The sequence below is a fragment of the Tripterygium wilfordii genome, chromosome 21 (assembly GCF_013401445.1).
Source record: "Tripterygium wilfordii isolate XIE 37 chromosome 21, ASM1340144v1, whole genome shotgun sequence".
In the NCBI taxonomy this organism is placed as follows: domain Eukaryota; kingdom Viridiplantae; phylum Streptophyta; class Magnoliopsida; order Celastrales; family Celastraceae; genus Tripterygium; species Tripterygium wilfordii.
Window position 1 is genome coordinate 1,997,401 of NC_052252.1, and position 17,491 is coordinate 2,014,891.

Below are 17,491 nucleotides of genomic sequence, written 5' to 3' on the forward strand. Positions count from 1 at the left end.
GCGATTACCAAAAAAAAACTTATTATGAAACTTCTTTGTCAAATGATTGTGCGACCATAGAAGGACTTGTTATTGCTTGGGTAGTGGCCTGGGTACTTGCTTTCAATGGTAACATCAACTTTTGAGTGTTAATTAATCTATTAGAAAATTCAACTCAAAACAATATAAACTCATAACGTTCGTTTTGGGTTAAAGGTCGGCACGACTTTATTACTCGATCTTTTGCGATTGGTTCTTAGAACCATAAAATAATTGTATTTGTATTAATTGAATGAAATTTGAATACATGATTGACTAAATGTGAATTAGGGATGGCAAAAAAAATCGATCAGAGCGTTATCCGCAGGGTATCCGATCTGTTTAAAACCCAAAAACCGATCCTATAGGTTTTGGAAACGGTTTTGGTTTTGGTTTTCAAACCCGTCATGGTTTAGGATCGGATTTGGTTTTTGATGCCGGGTTTAAGGTACCCGAACCGTTTAATAAAAATATCCATTATAGTAATAATATTATAAATCATCTATAAAGGTATACTACTAGGATACTAAATTATAACATGATAAAGCATATTAAAACATATATATTATAGAAACATACTAATAAAACTATAAATTAGATTAATTTGAATTATAAAATCATAATTAATATAAATCATACTCAATATTAATTTATATTAACATAATCATCAAAGAAAAAAATAAAAATATTAAAAGTTAAATGGTAAACAGGTATTCGATGGTAAACGGTTATGGAACGGTTCCGGGTTTGGAAATTTAAATGGTTTTTTAAATGATTTTGGAACGGTTTTGGTATAGAGTATCTTAAATGAAAACGGTTTTGATATTTCCTAATTGGAAGGGTACCCGACCCGTTGTCATCCCTAATGTGAATGCACAAATGAAAATTTGAATTGGCAAAGTTGAACAAATTTGACAAAACTCGAAAGTCGAAATTGAACTCGAAACGTGTGTTTGGCTGACATTTGGGCTTTGCCTTATTAGGGCTTTCGACAGTTTTATAAGTAACCAAACGGGGTCTTAGACGCTTAGTTCTTAGATTAGGCCCACTCATTTGGGCTTTGCCTTATTAGGGCTTTCAACGGTTGATATACACGCGTTTGCTTCTCATCCGCTTCTCTCTCTGGCTCGCTTCCTCCCTTCTTCGCTCGCTCTGCTCAGCAATCATGAGCACCGGTTACTACTCTTTCTTCATCTTTATTTATACATGTATTTTTGATTATGTACGCTGTTCTTCCATCACTAACCTCGATATTCCTCTCTATTTTCAGCTATAGGCAGGAAGATCAAGATCGGTATTGAAGGTAATGACGTGTTGTTTAGTTTTATGGATTGCACTATTTTTCCTTTGTTGTTTTATGGATTCGTATTCAGTTATTATTGGGTTCTGATTCCAATGCGTTCCTTGCTCCAAATGAATCTATTCATCAGGATGTGGAAGTCTTAATCTTTTCTTAGAAGGCTCGCTCCCCACAGAGCAGATACTAAGGTACTGTCATATATATATATGTATGTAGGTATTGAGCACAGGCGTATTCATTTATATGTGGTTTGGTAATAGGTAGACTGGAATTCTTATATTTTTCATATTAATGCGAGATTTATTTATCTTGAACTTGAACTTCTTGTATCAGTAATTTTATTCAAACTGTTACCACAAACGATTTCGAGATTCTGTGCTCAGCTTGCTATCCCATGATCAGGCCAGGCAGTAGAATTAAATGTTGCTTTTGAATGAAGTACTGGAAATATGTAATTGACTTACCTCTTATACATAGCAGGAAAATCCACTTCTAGAAATTTTTCTGTGGTTTAGACAAGATTAAAGTACCATTTGACTTGGCTAGAAATTGAACGGCTTGGATTAGTGCATCAAGTCGAACTTACTGCACAAGGGTACTGTAATCAGTATGGGTGGTAAGAACAGATGTTTGTTGCCTCACTCTGCAATGCAACGAGAAGTTTTACCTTTGGGAGAAGTTTTATCTTCATGAATACGCAATATACCAAACAAAAACTGCTGCAATCTAACATCAAATTATTAAGCCTCCCTCCTTTTCCTGTTTAATGATTACTTTATGTCCTGACCTTTTACAGATGCTAAAGTTGTGGATGTTCTGATATAGAAATTCTGTACATTTTTAAGGCTAAAATTCACTATTGTGTGAAAAATGGCCTATTGATATTTCTTAATTTTATCATTTTGTGTTGCTAGAAGATGTGAAAATTTTGATACCAGCAACCGAATTATCAATAAAAAAAATCTGACCTTGGAATAAAATATCTTGGATAATCTTCATTTTGTCTTATCTTCTTCTCTTCGGGAGCGATTACTCCTTCCCTCCTAGTATAGCCCGCCCCTCCAAGGCTCCCGGTAGGAGTTGGGGATTTCAGATTCATCTGCTTTTGTTTAGCGTACAACTTTATTGTGCTGGATTTTTTATCTGTTGGATCTAGTTTCATTCATATTAGATCTGTTTCTTGCTAATATTAGTGCAACATTATACACAGACCCTTCCGGCACTGCCCTACCTCATTTCAAAGCAGGATCAACAAAGACAGGAATCTGGTGGTGTAAAGTCTTTGAGGATGCTTGCGCTCCTTGGTGCAGGTGTATCAGGACTTCTAAGTTGTGCAACAGTAGCTTATAATTCTGATGAGGCGGAACATGGCTTGGCTTGTCCTAACTATCCTTGGCCTCATAAAGGGGTTCTTAGCTCATATGATCATTCATCGTAAGTTTGTGTTCGACTCATCTGTAAAAGTTTTAATGAAGATATTGTTTTGATATGGGATAACCCAGTTTAAATTTTGTCTTCTGGTTTTATGTTTTAAAACTGGAAAGAAGAGATAAAAGAATTGTAAGCTGAGGTTGTCACTCTGGTTGCTGTGAATATTGTCTGGCTCCCTGTTGAAACTTCAATAAACATATCCTACCCTTTCTATAACCTATTATGCCTTCTCCTTCTGCTTTCATGCTTTTGTAATGTAACTGTCGAGTTGGTGAGGAATCAAGAGAAGAGGGCAGAGAAAGCAGATGCTAGTGTTCGGTGAAGAACCTACATTAGAGTTCACAAGAGCTCTAACCTTCACTATAATGTTCGTAATATAAGTAAGAAGACAGTTAGATATGCCCATGTAGGGCAGGCATTATTACAAGACTGCCAGACTAAGAACGTAAGATTACCACAGTAACCACACTAAACTTAATGGTATCTTTTAGCCTAAAACTCAATTTCCACTAATCCTCAACTATCTTTTGGTAAATTCAAATTAACAATATGTGAACAGGATTCGCCGGGGTCACCAAGTGTACCAACAAGTATGTGCATCTTGCCATTCAATGTCTCTAATTTCATATCGTGATCTCGTGGGTGTTGCATATACTGAAGAAGAGACAAAAGCCATGGCGGCAGAGATTGAGGTGGTTGATGGGCCTAATGATGAGGGTGAGATGTTCACCCGTCCAGGCAAGCTAAGTGATCGTTTTCCTGAGCCATATGTGAATGAACAAGCAGCAAGATTTGCTAATGGAGGGGCGTACCCTCCTGATCTAAGTCTTATCACTAAGGTACCTTTTGTTAAATTTATTGATTGATGTAAGGTATATCTGGGTACATGCATTCACTATTTTTTTTTCCATTTATTTCAGGCCCGTCATAATGGTCAGAACTATGTATTTGCTCTTCTGACTGGTTATCGTGATCCTCCTGCTGGTGTTATGGTAATTTTCTTTCCAAGATTAGAAATAGTTCTTAAGGGGAGAAAATTTTCAAAGTAACCTTGAAGGAAGTTTGTAATTATATATATATATACTGTAGATGCTTACTATACCTGGTTAGAAAAGTCTTATTCCAATGTTCCCTGATTTCAAAACTGCTTAGAATTGCTGTCAAATAATGCTTGCCTGTTATGGTTTGTCAAACAATTTTTAACAGAACCTAATGTAATTGGGGTTTGCATGCATTCTTGACTAATAATTTTCTTCCTCTATGCATCATCATCTTTTGCCAGTTGCTACATCATTATTTTTTTCATGCTGTTGATTTTTAATGTCATGGTCCACCTCACATAAATATAGTCATTGTAGATAAGAGATGGCCTTCACTATAATCCTTACTTTCCTGGTGGTGCTATTGCTATGCCCAAAATGCTCAATGATGGTGCTGTGGAATATGAAGATGGTACCCCTGCAACAGAGTCCCAGGCAATCGTCTTAACCTTTGCATTAGATTTCATATTTCTGCTTTCCTTGAGTAAACATTGATTCTCATTCTCTCTTTATATTTATTGGTATAGATGGGGAAAGATGTTGTGTCATTTTTGGCATGGGCTGCTGAGCCAGAAATGGAAGAGAGAAAACTGGTAAACTTTTTATTGAATTTGAATGGCATAGTAACACATAATTATTAATCAACAAAGATTGACTTCTGTTTTGATTACTGCACTTGCCTATGGTGTTTATGAACCACCACTACCAACTAATGGTTGTGGCAGTTTTTGTTTATCATCAGTATGATTATGATCATTATTATTATATACTCTTGTTTTTCCCCTTTTCCTTTGCGGTTTTGGTGGGGGGAAATTAAATGGAAGGCCCTTACGGCCTTACCATAAAGCCTTGAATCTAGCCTATACGTTCATAAGCACTTTTCATGCCGATTGCTCTAGAAGCCATTGCTTTTTTTAAGCATATATGAAAACGATCCTTCTAAGGATTAAAAATTATACACTTCTGGAATTTTTTTTTAATCTTTCCGTACTGTCTTCTGGTGTAAAGTGTAGACCAGGAAATTTTCTGAAGAACCCGTCATATCAATTAGTTGGTTTGCTGTTCGATATCCTTAAATATGAAATAGTAAATTGTCAATGACTTCTCAAAGCTTGCTCAATAGACCTTTTAGTGGCAATCCCTCCGTGTTGCAGAGATTACTCACTACCCTTTCTCCTTGGCCACACTAAGCACAGTGATAAGTTCTCTCCCTGACTGATAGCTGTCACTACTATGTATTCAAGGAAAAATTGTTACCGCCCATTTTGCTTCAGTTCTTCATAGATTTATTTGTATGGTCATTCTGCTTTGAAATGTATACAGATGGGATTTAAATGGATCTTTGTGCTGTCGCTTGCACTTCTTCAAGCTGCTTATTACAGACGCTTGAGATGGTCAGTCCTCAAGTCTCGAAAGCTGGTCTTGATGTTGTCAACTAAGCTCAATACCGGGTGTTAGAGGAAACGAAATTTAGCAATAGTGGTTGTAGATGATTTTGTTACTCAATTTTTATCGTATGTTGAGATGACCTCTAGAGTTGAATGCTGGATAAGCAAGAGTCTGCAAAGCAATTGTGTTTTTGTTAAGAGAATAATAAGCGGCTCTTATACATTGTACACCGTGTTTGTTTGTTATTGATATTATTTACTCCACTCATTAACATTGTAAGTTGTTTTAGGCACAAAGAATTATGTTCTTTATTATTTGCCAATCGACACAAAATATTTGTCTATTTCCCGTTCATTGGAAATCTCACACTCATTCTACCCGCTATATTATACGAAGAAAATCCAACTAATGCAAGTTCCCTTCTCTATAGACAAAAACCACGCAGAAGGGAGTACAATTCTAGTTGACAGAGGACCAAAGTGGATTGATCATTGATGAAGTAACAGAGTCGACCATCAATCTAGCAAGTACAATACAAAAGCATCTTGGCAGGCATCGACAAAATGGGCGAGTGGCATTCAATAGTCGTGTATTTCAGAGAAACAAACATCATAATGTTATCACCATCATTCTAGCAAGTACAATACAGAACCAGAAGCATCTATTGCTATTAATGCAAGCTAAAAAAGATTACATCAAATGCACAGGTGGTCAAGTAATTAGATTGGCAACTTCATAACATTCAGATTATTTGATTCGACAGGACTCGACGCTAATTACTGATTCAAATTCATCTTTAAATAGATCATTGTCATTCCTTCTTAAAACATTTGGCCAACTATGCTTGAGCTGTTTCTGCTGCTTTTGAATCATCCTTTCCTTCCGCATCTGTTGATGTTGTTCCGAGCGATGTTTGCTATAGACAAAACCTCTGCAGGGGGTGGGTGGTCAAATTTGCAAGTCACACCAAACCTACATGTACCAGTCTTCATATAATATGGGCAGTGAACAGAGGCCCTGTCAAAATGTTTCATTGATCAATGCTCTCACAAAGAGAAGAATTAGAGAGAAACTCGTTAGCACCTATACACAAATAGCAGAACAATAGAGAAAAAACTGAATACATGCATGCAAGTCATTCAAATTTTTTTCCATGTATACAGCGGCCAAAAGAAATTCATGCTGCATGTATGGCGACGTTAATGTCCCCACAAGTAATCGGGCACGAAAATCAAATTCTTTAATATTTTCATCAAGGAATTATTTGCATCAAATGCAGCATGTCTGCGCACCTTCCAAACTTTATTTTCCATGAAAATAATGATTGTCTAATCGAACTAAATACATCTAACACTACATAATGTACGAGTCCAAAGCCCATTTCATACGAGGAAATTACACCCAACACTATTAAAAGAAGAAGCAACATGGAATTGTTGAGAGGCAAAAACACAACTCATACCTCTCTCCGAGGTAATCCAGCAAGCGTGAGCTTCATTGATGATGCTGGTGCAGATCGATTAATAGGATGGTGGAACCTGCATCTTTCCCCCGAACTTACATTCTCCAGTTTTCATGTAGTACTACAGGGAAAACACACAATATAAACAAGTGGTTCATGGTTTGACTCATAAACAGAAGATATAACAACTAGGTAAAGCATCTCAAATACATCTTATCATCATTATTGTGATAGCAGGAGTAACTTGAGTTCGAGCTCAAAATAAAAAAGGGTTACTACGCACATCACATTCCATCTGTCCAGGTCGTTGAGGGTATATTGTGAGGCCCACTCCCACCTGCAACAAGAGGGAAATAGCATCCATCAGAATCCAAGCAAAAAATAACTGAGTGTCTATGCATATGGAGCAGTGAAGACTGAAAACTTAAGTACAGAAGCTTGTAAGATTAGAAGAATACAATTTTACAAACTAAAGAAAATCATTTTGGAGTTTGGAGGCAAAACAAAATCAGACGGATATTTGGAAAACAAAATTATGACGAACCAACAAGGAAAATTTTTCAGAAGCGTTCAGTACCAATGACCACTAATAGACTAATGTAGTGTGAAATGAAGCAACAGGTCAAAATAAATCAAAACTACTTAAGAAGCCAGACTCCACCATAAAATAGCCATAAAATGATAAAATCCTCAAACAAATTTAAAAGCAATAACTCAGAAAACATAGTTAATGATAGACCTGGCAATCAAACAAAAGATCTTAGGTCGAATGTTCAAATATCAATATCTATCCAAATAAACCAACGGCATAGACACATGTACTTCAAGACAGATCATATTCCCACTAATGCATACATTTTAATCCTTCCAGACAACAACTTTCCAACAAACTCGCTTTCCCTTGAGAAATGTAAAAACAAGCCCCCGTACCAATCATGAAAACATCAGCCAACATGGTTGGTTTGATGAACTAAAATGATTTGGAAGGTACAAATGATTGCCAATTTACCGTTGCTTGGGAAAATGTTGGGTCTACAGTTTGGTACATAGAGACAGCAGGATTAGTGACTCCAATGTTTAGACTTGTGGCTGGGGAGGCTACAATGGAATGGCCAATTGCAGCAGCAGCTGGAATCATTGATATAGACGATCAGAGTGAAATTGCAGGCACATATATTGGAAGCAGCATTCAAACAACTTCTACATATCTTAATTCGTAAATGAAAGAACAGCACACATACCAGGATGATTGTAACGGCAAGTGGTGCCATACTTGCAACTGATTACAAAAAGATAGAAGAGATTCACATTTATATTAACTTCTGATTTTTATTAGAACTGGAAAAAAAATAAAACAAGTTGGCAAAAGCTAAGCAGATTTTCACCTGCCAGTTTTCAGATAGAATGGACAATCCAACTCACCCTGCGGAAAAGAAAAGAAAAGAAAATATCAGTGTAATTCCAGCTTCAAAAACAATTTCCTTTCTCTGTTTATTTCCTTTCTTCTTTCTTATTTTTGGCTTAAGCAACATTAGCACCTCAGATTAAAATGCTGTGAAAGCTACCCACGGCAATAAGAATCACAAGGTCAAAAGTCTAAACCCATTAGAAGTTTCAGGTCTTCCAAGCAGCATTATTAATAATTCAGTTAAACAGAAGGGAAATATCACATAAGCCTTTTAAACAACAGTTCAAAAGTAAGACTAGCCTAATCAAGATTGTGTCATCATCATCAAAGCCTTGATCACAAAAATTTTGGGGTTGGCTAGATGAATCAGTAAAAGTTAGTTGGGCTTGGAATCCACTGTGGATCCTTCTCTACCATTCATTCTTATCTACAATCTATAAGTTTGGGCAGGGGTCCGGTGAATGTAAGCCTAGCAGCTTCTTTGTTTTAGAGTGTTAGAAATATGGACCGGGAGAGCCAGATTACATGTGCCTACGTGGCATTGGATGGGAGCCCACTATCTAAAAAGCCCATGGCTTATATGAGAGTGAGACTAGGTCCATCCATTACTTTATAAACCACCCACACTCTCATCATTTTCCATGTGGACTTCGGCTTGGGTGTGTTCCACACATAGAGCAAGGATAAATAGGGTCTCAATAATGTCATTTGAGATTCAGGATGTGCACTAAGGAAGTGGTTAAGGCGGCAGCTAATACGAATGAACAAGACTTTAACAGGAAGGTAACGAGTAGTATTGAGCTCAAGACTAAATGCCTAGGTGGTAATGTTAACAATAATAAACAATCAGAAAACAAATAAAACATGTATATTGGGTATCTTTGGCGTATGGACTCAGCCTTTTTCTAGCATCCCTATATGCTTGATGGTTGTTCTCTTACACTACTTCCAATTTTTTTGAACTTTACATTACATGTTACAATTTGTTGTGACTTCCTTTTTCTCAGTGTTTACCCACAACCTTTGGAGATGACTGACTTGATGGAATTTACGAGTTATAGACAGATAAAATAGTACAGGTGGAAAAGTGGACAGCTCATCGAACAGTTAATAATCTATGTGCATTACCGGTCTTACAGGAAGCCCTTTTGAATTGTGGAACAGTGCTGGCGTGAAATGAGCAGCAGGCTTAGCTAAATTGATATATCCCATTGTTGCTTCAGTCTTCAGTAATGATTCAGAGGGTTGCGTGTTACCATTGTCATACCCAGATGATTGTACCAGGACACCCTTTGGGTGATGAAATTTGCATGTTGCACCAAATTTACAATCCCCAGTCTTCATGTAAAACTGTTCAAGTTTAAATAGATGATATAAACTAAAAGTAAGACTTTGAAACAAACCCACCTAAGAAATAGGAGATCAACTCTTACCGCACATGGCGGCTCAGAAGGTCTCTCAGGTAAGGGCAGAACCATCAGCAAATTCTGAAGCACCCTAGGGAAAAGGTAAAGTATCATGTTGTTAAGCCTAAAGCAACAAACACCATAAGAGGTTTATTAATTTCATGATGATAGCCCATACTGTATTAGCCAAATTATCTTGTGGATGATTAAATCTGCACCTCAATCCATATTTACACCTTTGAGTTTTCATGAAGTACTGCAACAGAATGTACCATAAATTAGTTAACAAAATAAATGCATTCAAGGAAACTGGAAGAAAACGTATAATCAAGTCTTACAGGACAATCTGGCTCTCCAGGCCTTTCAGGAAGGGCGCTTGTAGCAATGAGTGGAACCTAAACAACAAGAGATTGCTTAAACAGAATGTTACTAGATACACAAGAGTACCTAACTAAATCTAAAAGACATCATCACGAGTTTGACAAGATTCAAATGTACAACATAATAACTACTGTTCAAAATAAGGGGGAAAAAAGAGGAGAATTATGCAACATTGACAACAAGATAGAACAATTAACATTTAGAAACACTAATGTCTTACATCAACTTCACAGTGTTTTTTTCTTATTACTTTTTTAATAAATGGCCTCTAAAGAGATACTCCTGAAGTAGTGGACAGTAGACATCCATCCCGACAACAATACTATGGACCCTTTCCTTAAGAAATCCATTTCATGACAATATAAATGGTTATCATCATCATCGGATAAAAGTTTGGGTTCAGCTACATGAGTATATGAGAACATCATCAGAAATCCACCACATGACAATATAAATGGTGATAAAAAAAAAATTTGAAACACTATCAAACAGAAACGTAAACTGCTCACGAGAAATAAGCGATTGCATTAATTCCTATTACCATTAAACTTCTTACTAACATTAACAATTAAAACCATAAAACTCAGTGAAAAAGGTAGGGTAAGCGATTGTATTAATTCTTATTACCATTAAACTTCATAGTAACATGAACAATTAAAACCATAAAACCCAGTGAAAAAGGTAGGGGGAAAATGAACACATAGCTACATTTTCTAAAAGGCTTCTCTTTTTTTCAGTGAAAGAAAAAAAAATTCCTAGAATTATTCTAAATTACAAAATCTAAAGAAATGTGCATGGGAATCATATCATAAACATTACTATGGCACATAATTATTACAATGATGGAGCAAATATGCTACATACTAAAAGAGTAAAAGGTGAAAGCATAAGAGATAATCCAGAAATTCAATTTTAGGAGAAAAATATAACGTAAAGCGAAAGAAAAAGCTTAAAAGTGTAATATGATTTTATTTTACAGTTTCAAGAAACAATAACATTAATGTAGTGCTAACTTATAGCTCCTTATTTATTAGATGAACCTAAATATGAATGAAGATAGAGAATACAAGAACCTAAGGTATATATACCCTAATAAAATGCCATTATTTACAAATAAAAGTTAAGCAGTAATTGTCACCTCTTTCCAATCAGGGATCCCACCCTCAGGAACCCAAGTAGGATGGTCAAAAATGCAGGTATCCCCAAATTTACATGTTCTTGTCTGCATATAGTGGACACAATCCTTTTCTCCTGGCCTCTGAGGATATACAGGCAAATAGCTTGCACTCTCGAATCTAGAACGCTTGGCTAAAGAGTCAGTAGAGTACCAAGCTCCACTTTGCCCAATTGAGTTATGGGCGCCCAAACCCATTATAGCCTGATGGTAGAGCACTATAGTACATAGAACAAGAGTATGTACAAAAAAAAGGAGGAAACATATATATTACTATATAAATATGAGTTAAAAGTAGTTTTTTAGACTAAAAAACATAAGTAGAAACCCTTAGAAATATAATATGGTTGTGGTATGATATTGAAACTAGGCACATATAGGATATTACAGAAATTTATTTTGTAAAATAATAAAAGGATACAGGTGTAGCCGGATACAATACATTATTCAAATCATAATTGGTTTTCATATTTACAGGAAAAGCTAGGAGTAACCTCTCTCCAAATAACCTTTTATAGGTATTAACACTAATGACTTTATATTAGCATACAGTAAAGCATTTTCCAATAGTAACTAACTCTAGATAAATAATATATCATTTTTACTCTGTTTTTATACGAGCAACTTTTTTACTCCTAGGAGATTATATATATACATACTCACCCTAAGAGGAACAGTTTGGAGCAATTTTTTCCAAATTGCCTATTCAGAACTTGATATACTCTCTAAAAGAAAAACCTTTCAACAACTCAGAGACCTCTAAAGACAGATTTCTTGATGTCCGTTTCACTTATTTGAAACTTTGTTAGGCAACAAATTTGTTGTGTCTCTGGGTACAAGCCTGTTGTCAACTCCCGAACGAATAGATTGTACAAGGACAAGTTTTCCTTAAGAAAGTTGATTCGCAAGAGGAGACTGAAACAAAAAAAGTTGTTTAATTTCCTTAACAAATTAGCTTAACAATCTAAAGCCATTTCCGTACATTTGGCTACAGTATCAGTTGTGAGCAATTACGCAAAATTAGATAGAATCTCTTGCTGAAGAAAAACTCCAATTTCAAGGGAAGACATACAAAATTTCATCTTGAACCCTTAAGGCAGTGAAATCAATTGTTATAAATATAAAGGCAAAAGAAAAGGAAGAATCGGAGCGCCTTTGTGTCTTACCATCAGAGGAGCGTTTCAGGCCGGAAACGAAAGATTCGACATCGAGGGTTGAGTTCCAGGAGGAATAAGAAGGCAAATTCGAAGTAGTGGGAGCGGCTGCCGGGGGAATGCCGCCCGGAACTCTATCTGGGTACATAGGGGAATAAGCGGGATGATCCAGAGTAAAAGATTTCGAAGCTGACAAGTAGTGGGTAAGAGTGGAGTCGGAGGAGTAGACGGTGGAAGGATGGGGAGCTGCTGCTGCTTCCGTAGATGGGTCTGTAGCCGTAGAGAGTTGGCCTGCCACTCGGGAAAGTTGAAAACCCTATTAATGCAAATCATTTATATATTTACTGTGCGTATATATCTATATGTACTTCACTTTTTGATTATTCATAAATTTTATAAGACTTAGTAAAAGGATGAAATTAATTAATATCATAATTATGTTCATTATATTGATAACTCCGTACTTACGAGACTTACTAAGTACATTTTCTTGCTTGTGTACACTGTGACCTGCAGCCAAGCCTGGGCTACTGCCCTACCCAACATGCCCAAAGCTTAGGCGGCACCTTGACAGGTCAACGGCTTAAGAAGACTAAAGAGCCCACGGCCTGCGCGACTGCGTACCCAACAAGCTCACGGCAGGGGTAGCAACTTAACAGGAACGGCCTTCTCAATTGCCCAACAGGTCCACTACCTGAGTGGGACTACGACCCAACAGGCCCATGACCTAAGCGGCTCCTCTACAGGCCCATGGCCTGGCAAATCATCAACACAACAAGCCCACGGCCTCAACAAGCATGCCGGACAAAGGAAAAACAGCAACCATAATGGTGAACCACAGGGTTCGGAGACTAACATAAGATTTTTCCAGCGAAAAACCACTCTGAATTCAAGCCATACATGCATGCATGATGAGGAGGTAAGTGTTCTCAAAGAATTAATGTCATAATTTCTCATATTCATTAGTATATGGTAATGTTCTCTCCCTTCTGGATATTAGAGAAAAGAGGATTTTATTCAAATTAAACTATTGATTGTGTACAACAATGCTGTATATACATTATCATACGTACAAATATCTACATACATAACAAGCTTGATATTCATAACATTTTAGGAAGATGATTAGCCAGTGCCGGTGACGCCCAAGTCTGGCTTCTTATCATCTTTATCAGCATCAAGAACAGGGTCATCTTGGCTTGCAGCAGCAATAAAATCCTCGATCTTGTCCTGTTGTTTGTCAATCTGGATGGGACCCTGGTCCTCCTTTGACCTGATATCCGTCTTGGTCCTGTTCTCTCCTCCTGCCACTGACTCGTATGTCGTTGGTGTCTCGTACTCCGGCGGCCGTGCTCCCTGTACCCCTGACATTGTTTGATATCAGCCTAGTTTCTTGGCTTCAAGACTAGCTAATACATGCATGTTTTTATACTCTCACCACCTCCATCCACAGCTTTCAGACTCGTTTCCAGTCGGTGACTCGCGACGTGGCAATTACATATGCTACGTGGCTTGCATGCAACACTATTACTTGGCGACAAGGATATGCATAACACAAATAAAACTTTCGATCAAATCTCGGTGTATAACTCATCAACATCATCCGCGGTCATCTTTTGGACAATCCACTAAATCTAAATTCTGACTAAGTTAAGCACGCACAAATTCGATCGATAAATTAATCGACCTAGATCGAGCGCAAACCATTTAGAAATAGTAGCATAAACTTAGAATCAGACGCTCCATCTCACACAAAAAAAATTATGAGGAATTCTCTACATTGGTACTTCACGAGACTTTTCCTTAAATTGCTTGGCATATATATATATATTGAAAGAGTGTTTTGACAACAAAATGTAGTTTCAGTGCAAATTTTGGAGGTACACAACTTTTAGTTGCACAATTGACTTGTTTTATTTTTCTTTTCTTTCTAATTTCTATCTCTAGTACTCAAAAGCAAACATTCAGTTTTCCATAAACTTGTCATTGATGAATTCAAACACATGCATAAAATATTAGTAGCTAGGTTCTTGCTCCTTGTAGCTACTAGCTAGCTATAATATTACATGGAAAATGTTTATTTGCAAAGAAATTGAGAAACAAACACAAATTAAGTCTAATTAAAATGGTTTAGATGGCAACTTCTTGTTGGCCAAAAAATGTCGGATCAATTGGAGAGACTTCCTGGGTGCGAAAGTTGGGACTTGATGACCAGCACCTCGAACCGTCACAAATGTAAGCCCATCATAAATAGTCCTCCACCCTCCAACCTACAAAATTAAAAAAGATTAGTATATATATAATCCATTATGTCCATTGTGTTTATGAAAATAATACCAATTAATTTGGTTAATATATAGTTAATTGATAATTACCTGTTGATGATATGTGTACCAGGGAGTCCAATCTTCAGTAATATTCAATGCAAGCTTTCTCAAAGCATATCTTGTGGAGGTTACTGGGACTCTTCCATCAGTATCTCCACTGCTTGCACCATATATACACAATTAGTGGGATCATATATATATATAAAATAATTCTCCTATGTGAACCAAAAGTGTGAACCTACTTTTCAACCATAGATGTGATGGGTCCCACAAAAAATTTATGGTCTCCATTTTTGTTTTGTTTTATTACAACCATTGGATTTGAAGTTCACAAAGTTGGTTTACACTTTTGGTTCACATAGGAGAATTATTCTATATATATATATATATATATGTATGTATGTATATGTGTGTGTAAATTATAATTACCTGAAGATCCATACGCGGAGGCCAGCAGCCATGAGCTTTTTAATGGTGGGAAGAACTGATGTTGCTGCATTCCAACCAGATATAGCACCACTGCATGTATGTACAAAATGCATGCAACGTAAACTCTCTTATTGAGTTATTGTCATCAAAATCAATATATATATATATATATATACATATATATATATATAGTACATAAAGAGTACCTGCAGTGCGACCATTCATAAGGGATTTTAGTGAGATTGGCGTGCAGTGCTTTCTGAACATCTGGTCTATTGAAGTAAGCATAAGTGTAGTCTCCTAAACAAGGGTCATAACCTGCTAGAGGTCTCCTATGCCTCCTCCCCTGTCCCTGCATGCATGTACAATTCATTCATTCATTCTTGACTATATCTATATGGGTATATATATCAGTAATGATAGAGATCTCTGCAACTGATTTCTCAATTATCCCAGCTTTGCTGAGTTGTACGCACAAGATTTCATGTGCATCATGCGAGACATGTGGATCAATCCGCGAATTTACTTGAATCTTGTGCGTTCAACTCAGCAGCTCGGATAGCTGGGATATGTATACTGGATGAATTCGAGTAGTCCTTACATATCTGAAAGACAAATGACGAGGAAGGTCTTGAATCACATGACTGGTAGTAGTAGCAGCAGCAGATGATGAATTACTACTAGGACGGACACATGTTGGAGCATACAAGCTGTACATGTCAATAATGTCGTACACCTTGAAGTACTTATCAAGAGCGGCATTGCATGTATCAGACACATTACTGAAGTTGCAATTGCTCTGAATCTCATGGTATAAACTGTCTGATATTACGGCATGATCCCACGCGTAATCAACCATTCCTTTTTGATCTGTTTCATCATCCACTGCTGCATTTCCAATCTGAAATATATATATAATGTATCATATGTTTGATTTTGCACAATATATATATAATGAATGGGTGTAAACTTGGGCCGCCATAATATATAGTCCGCATCACGTTGGCGAAATATAGGACTAGGCAAAACTTATGCCGGTAGAGGCCGGAAATGGAACGAGTTCTCAGAACTTTTGGAGAGATAACCAATTAGGTTATCGTCAAGTGGTTAGAATTAATAAAAATAAGGGCACATTAATCGATCGATTACCATAAAACCCTTGAGATTTATATGTTTGTGCTTGTTCACTTTCTTGTTATTTTCATAAATGGCTTCAGCAAGCTGAGGAACATAGTGTCCTACACAAACACATACACGTATATATATATCAGAGGTTAGTCGTTAAACCAGCTATATATGTAGAAAAATTAATTAGTAAACTGCATAGAATTTAGTTATATACCTCCATAGCTCTCTCCGGCAATGTAGAAATCATGGGATTTGAATTGTGGGAATCTTCGAAACCAGTTGATAAGGAACTTATACGAATCCTTGGCTGAAATATATATATATATATATGTACCCAAATTAAATTACAAATATCTATTAATCAATATTAAATTACAATATTGATCCATCGATCTTGGGATAAATATAATTCTAATTTATATATACATGTACCTGTAATGGCGTCTCCAAGTTGTTTAAGGTCGCCGCTCGTGTTGGTGTAAGAAAATCCTACACCAACAGGAGATTCTAGGAACAACAGATTGGCAGCTGACTCAAAAAGGAAGATTTTATTTAGTATCAAAAAATTGATATTTATGGGAAACTGTATATGTATATATTTACAATAACATATATATATATATATGAGTCTCAAGAGAGTAACAAATACATAGTACCTTTGTTCCAGGTGTAGGGGTTAAATTTGAGGCATTCAGGATTGCCTTTATGAGGGAAAAAAGGCCCAAGTTCTTCAGCTAATCCATATCCAATGGATGAACACCCAGGACCTGTTATATAATTATATATATAATTAGGTTTAGATTAATTTCCAAGCATATATATACACACACATGCACAAGTGGTCACATGCGGACGTCCGTAACTTTAATTCGTTATTTATGTGAACTAGTGAGACCCAAACTAGTGAGATCCCCATCTGCATCATTTTTTAGCTCATAAAAATTAAAAAAAACAGACACTCATAAATTTAAAGTTACGGACGTCGCACCAGAGAAGTCGCGTATATATATGAATGAATATTCATTCATGTATGTATATACTTACCTCCATTGAGCCATAGAAGTAGGGGCTGTTTGGTAGGTTCATGTGTGGCTTGAAAGAACCAATAGAAGAGAGCTCTTCCATGAGTTTGATTGACTGTGACATATCCTGAGTACTGCTTGAAGGTGACTTTGGGTTGACCAGGAAGCCTATGAATTCTGTCTGCCTTTTGTTCATGACTCACTCTTGCAAGCTCTTCATCCAATCTCACTCTATCTCCTCTAACTGGCCCAAAAGGCAGCACAAGCCAAACAACAATAACACACCAAGACAAGTATTGAAAACACTTCATCGTTTCAAATCACTACAATATTATTGTCTGTCCGATCAATATATATATATATAGGATTAATTGTACTTGATCTCTTTCTATTGAATTAATTTTTGTTCCTCCTTTGGCCAA

At 36.5% G+C, this 17,491-nt stretch overlaps 4 protein-coding genes across 4 annotated transcripts; 1 reads left to right on the forward strand and 3 right to left on the reverse strand.

The window, feature by feature from the left end:
• The first annotated feature begins 1,448 nt into the window (after positions 1–1,448).
• On the forward strand, positions 1,449–5,492 carry LOC119988307 (cytochrome c1-2, heme protein, mitochondrial-like). Its single transcript, XM_038833294.1, has 7 exons — positions 1,449–1,506; positions 2,529–2,752; positions 3,309–3,588; positions 3,670–3,741; positions 4,108–4,224; positions 4,317–4,382; positions 5,113–5,492. The coding sequence occupies exons 2-7, from the start codon at positions 2,607–2,609 to the stop codon at positions 5,245–5,247; spliced, it is 816 nt and encodes a 271-aa protein (XP_038689222.1). The 5' UTR covers positions 1,449–1,506; positions 2,529–2,606; the 3' UTR covers positions 5,248–5,492.
• Positions 5,493–6,560: 1,068 nt separating this feature from the next.
• LOC119989823 (zinc finger CCCH domain-containing protein 37-like) lies at positions 6,561–12,887 on the reverse strand. The gene is given in 14 exon segments (XM_038835550.1): positions 6,561–6,730; positions 6,732–6,761; positions 6,924–6,977; positions 7,650–7,768; positions 7,882–7,919; positions 8,026–8,063; positions 9,177–9,398; positions 9,482–9,517; positions 9,519–9,545; positions 9,633–9,710; positions 9,793–9,849; positions 10,974–11,227; positions 12,176–12,479; positions 12,858–12,887. Coding segments are annotated over 14 exon segments (1,383 nt in total). The 3' UTR covers positions 6,561–6,634.
• A 401-nt stretch (positions 12,888–13,288) lies between these two features.
• Positions 13,289–13,534, reverse strand: LOC119988369. The gene has a single exon (XM_038833384.1). It carries the CDS (start codon positions 13,532–13,534, stop codon positions 13,289–13,291), a length of 246 nt encoding a protein of 81 aa, XP_038689312.1.
• Positions 13,535–14,283: 749 nt separating this feature from the next.
• Positions 14,284–17,380, reverse strand: LOC119989827 (serine carboxypeptidase-like 34). The gene is made up of 10 exons (XM_038835559.1): positions 17,092–17,380; positions 16,704–16,814; positions 16,480–16,575; positions 16,262–16,354; positions 16,069–16,157; positions 15,521–15,820; positions 15,126–15,265; positions 14,920–15,009; positions 14,539–14,647; positions 14,284–14,433 (listed from the first exon to the last, which is right to left on the reverse strand). The coding sequence occupies exons 1-10, from the start codon at positions 17,378–17,380 to the stop codon at positions 14,284–14,286; spliced, it is 1,467 nt and encodes a 488-aa protein (XP_038691487.1).
• Positions 17,381–17,491: the final 111 nt, after the last annotated feature.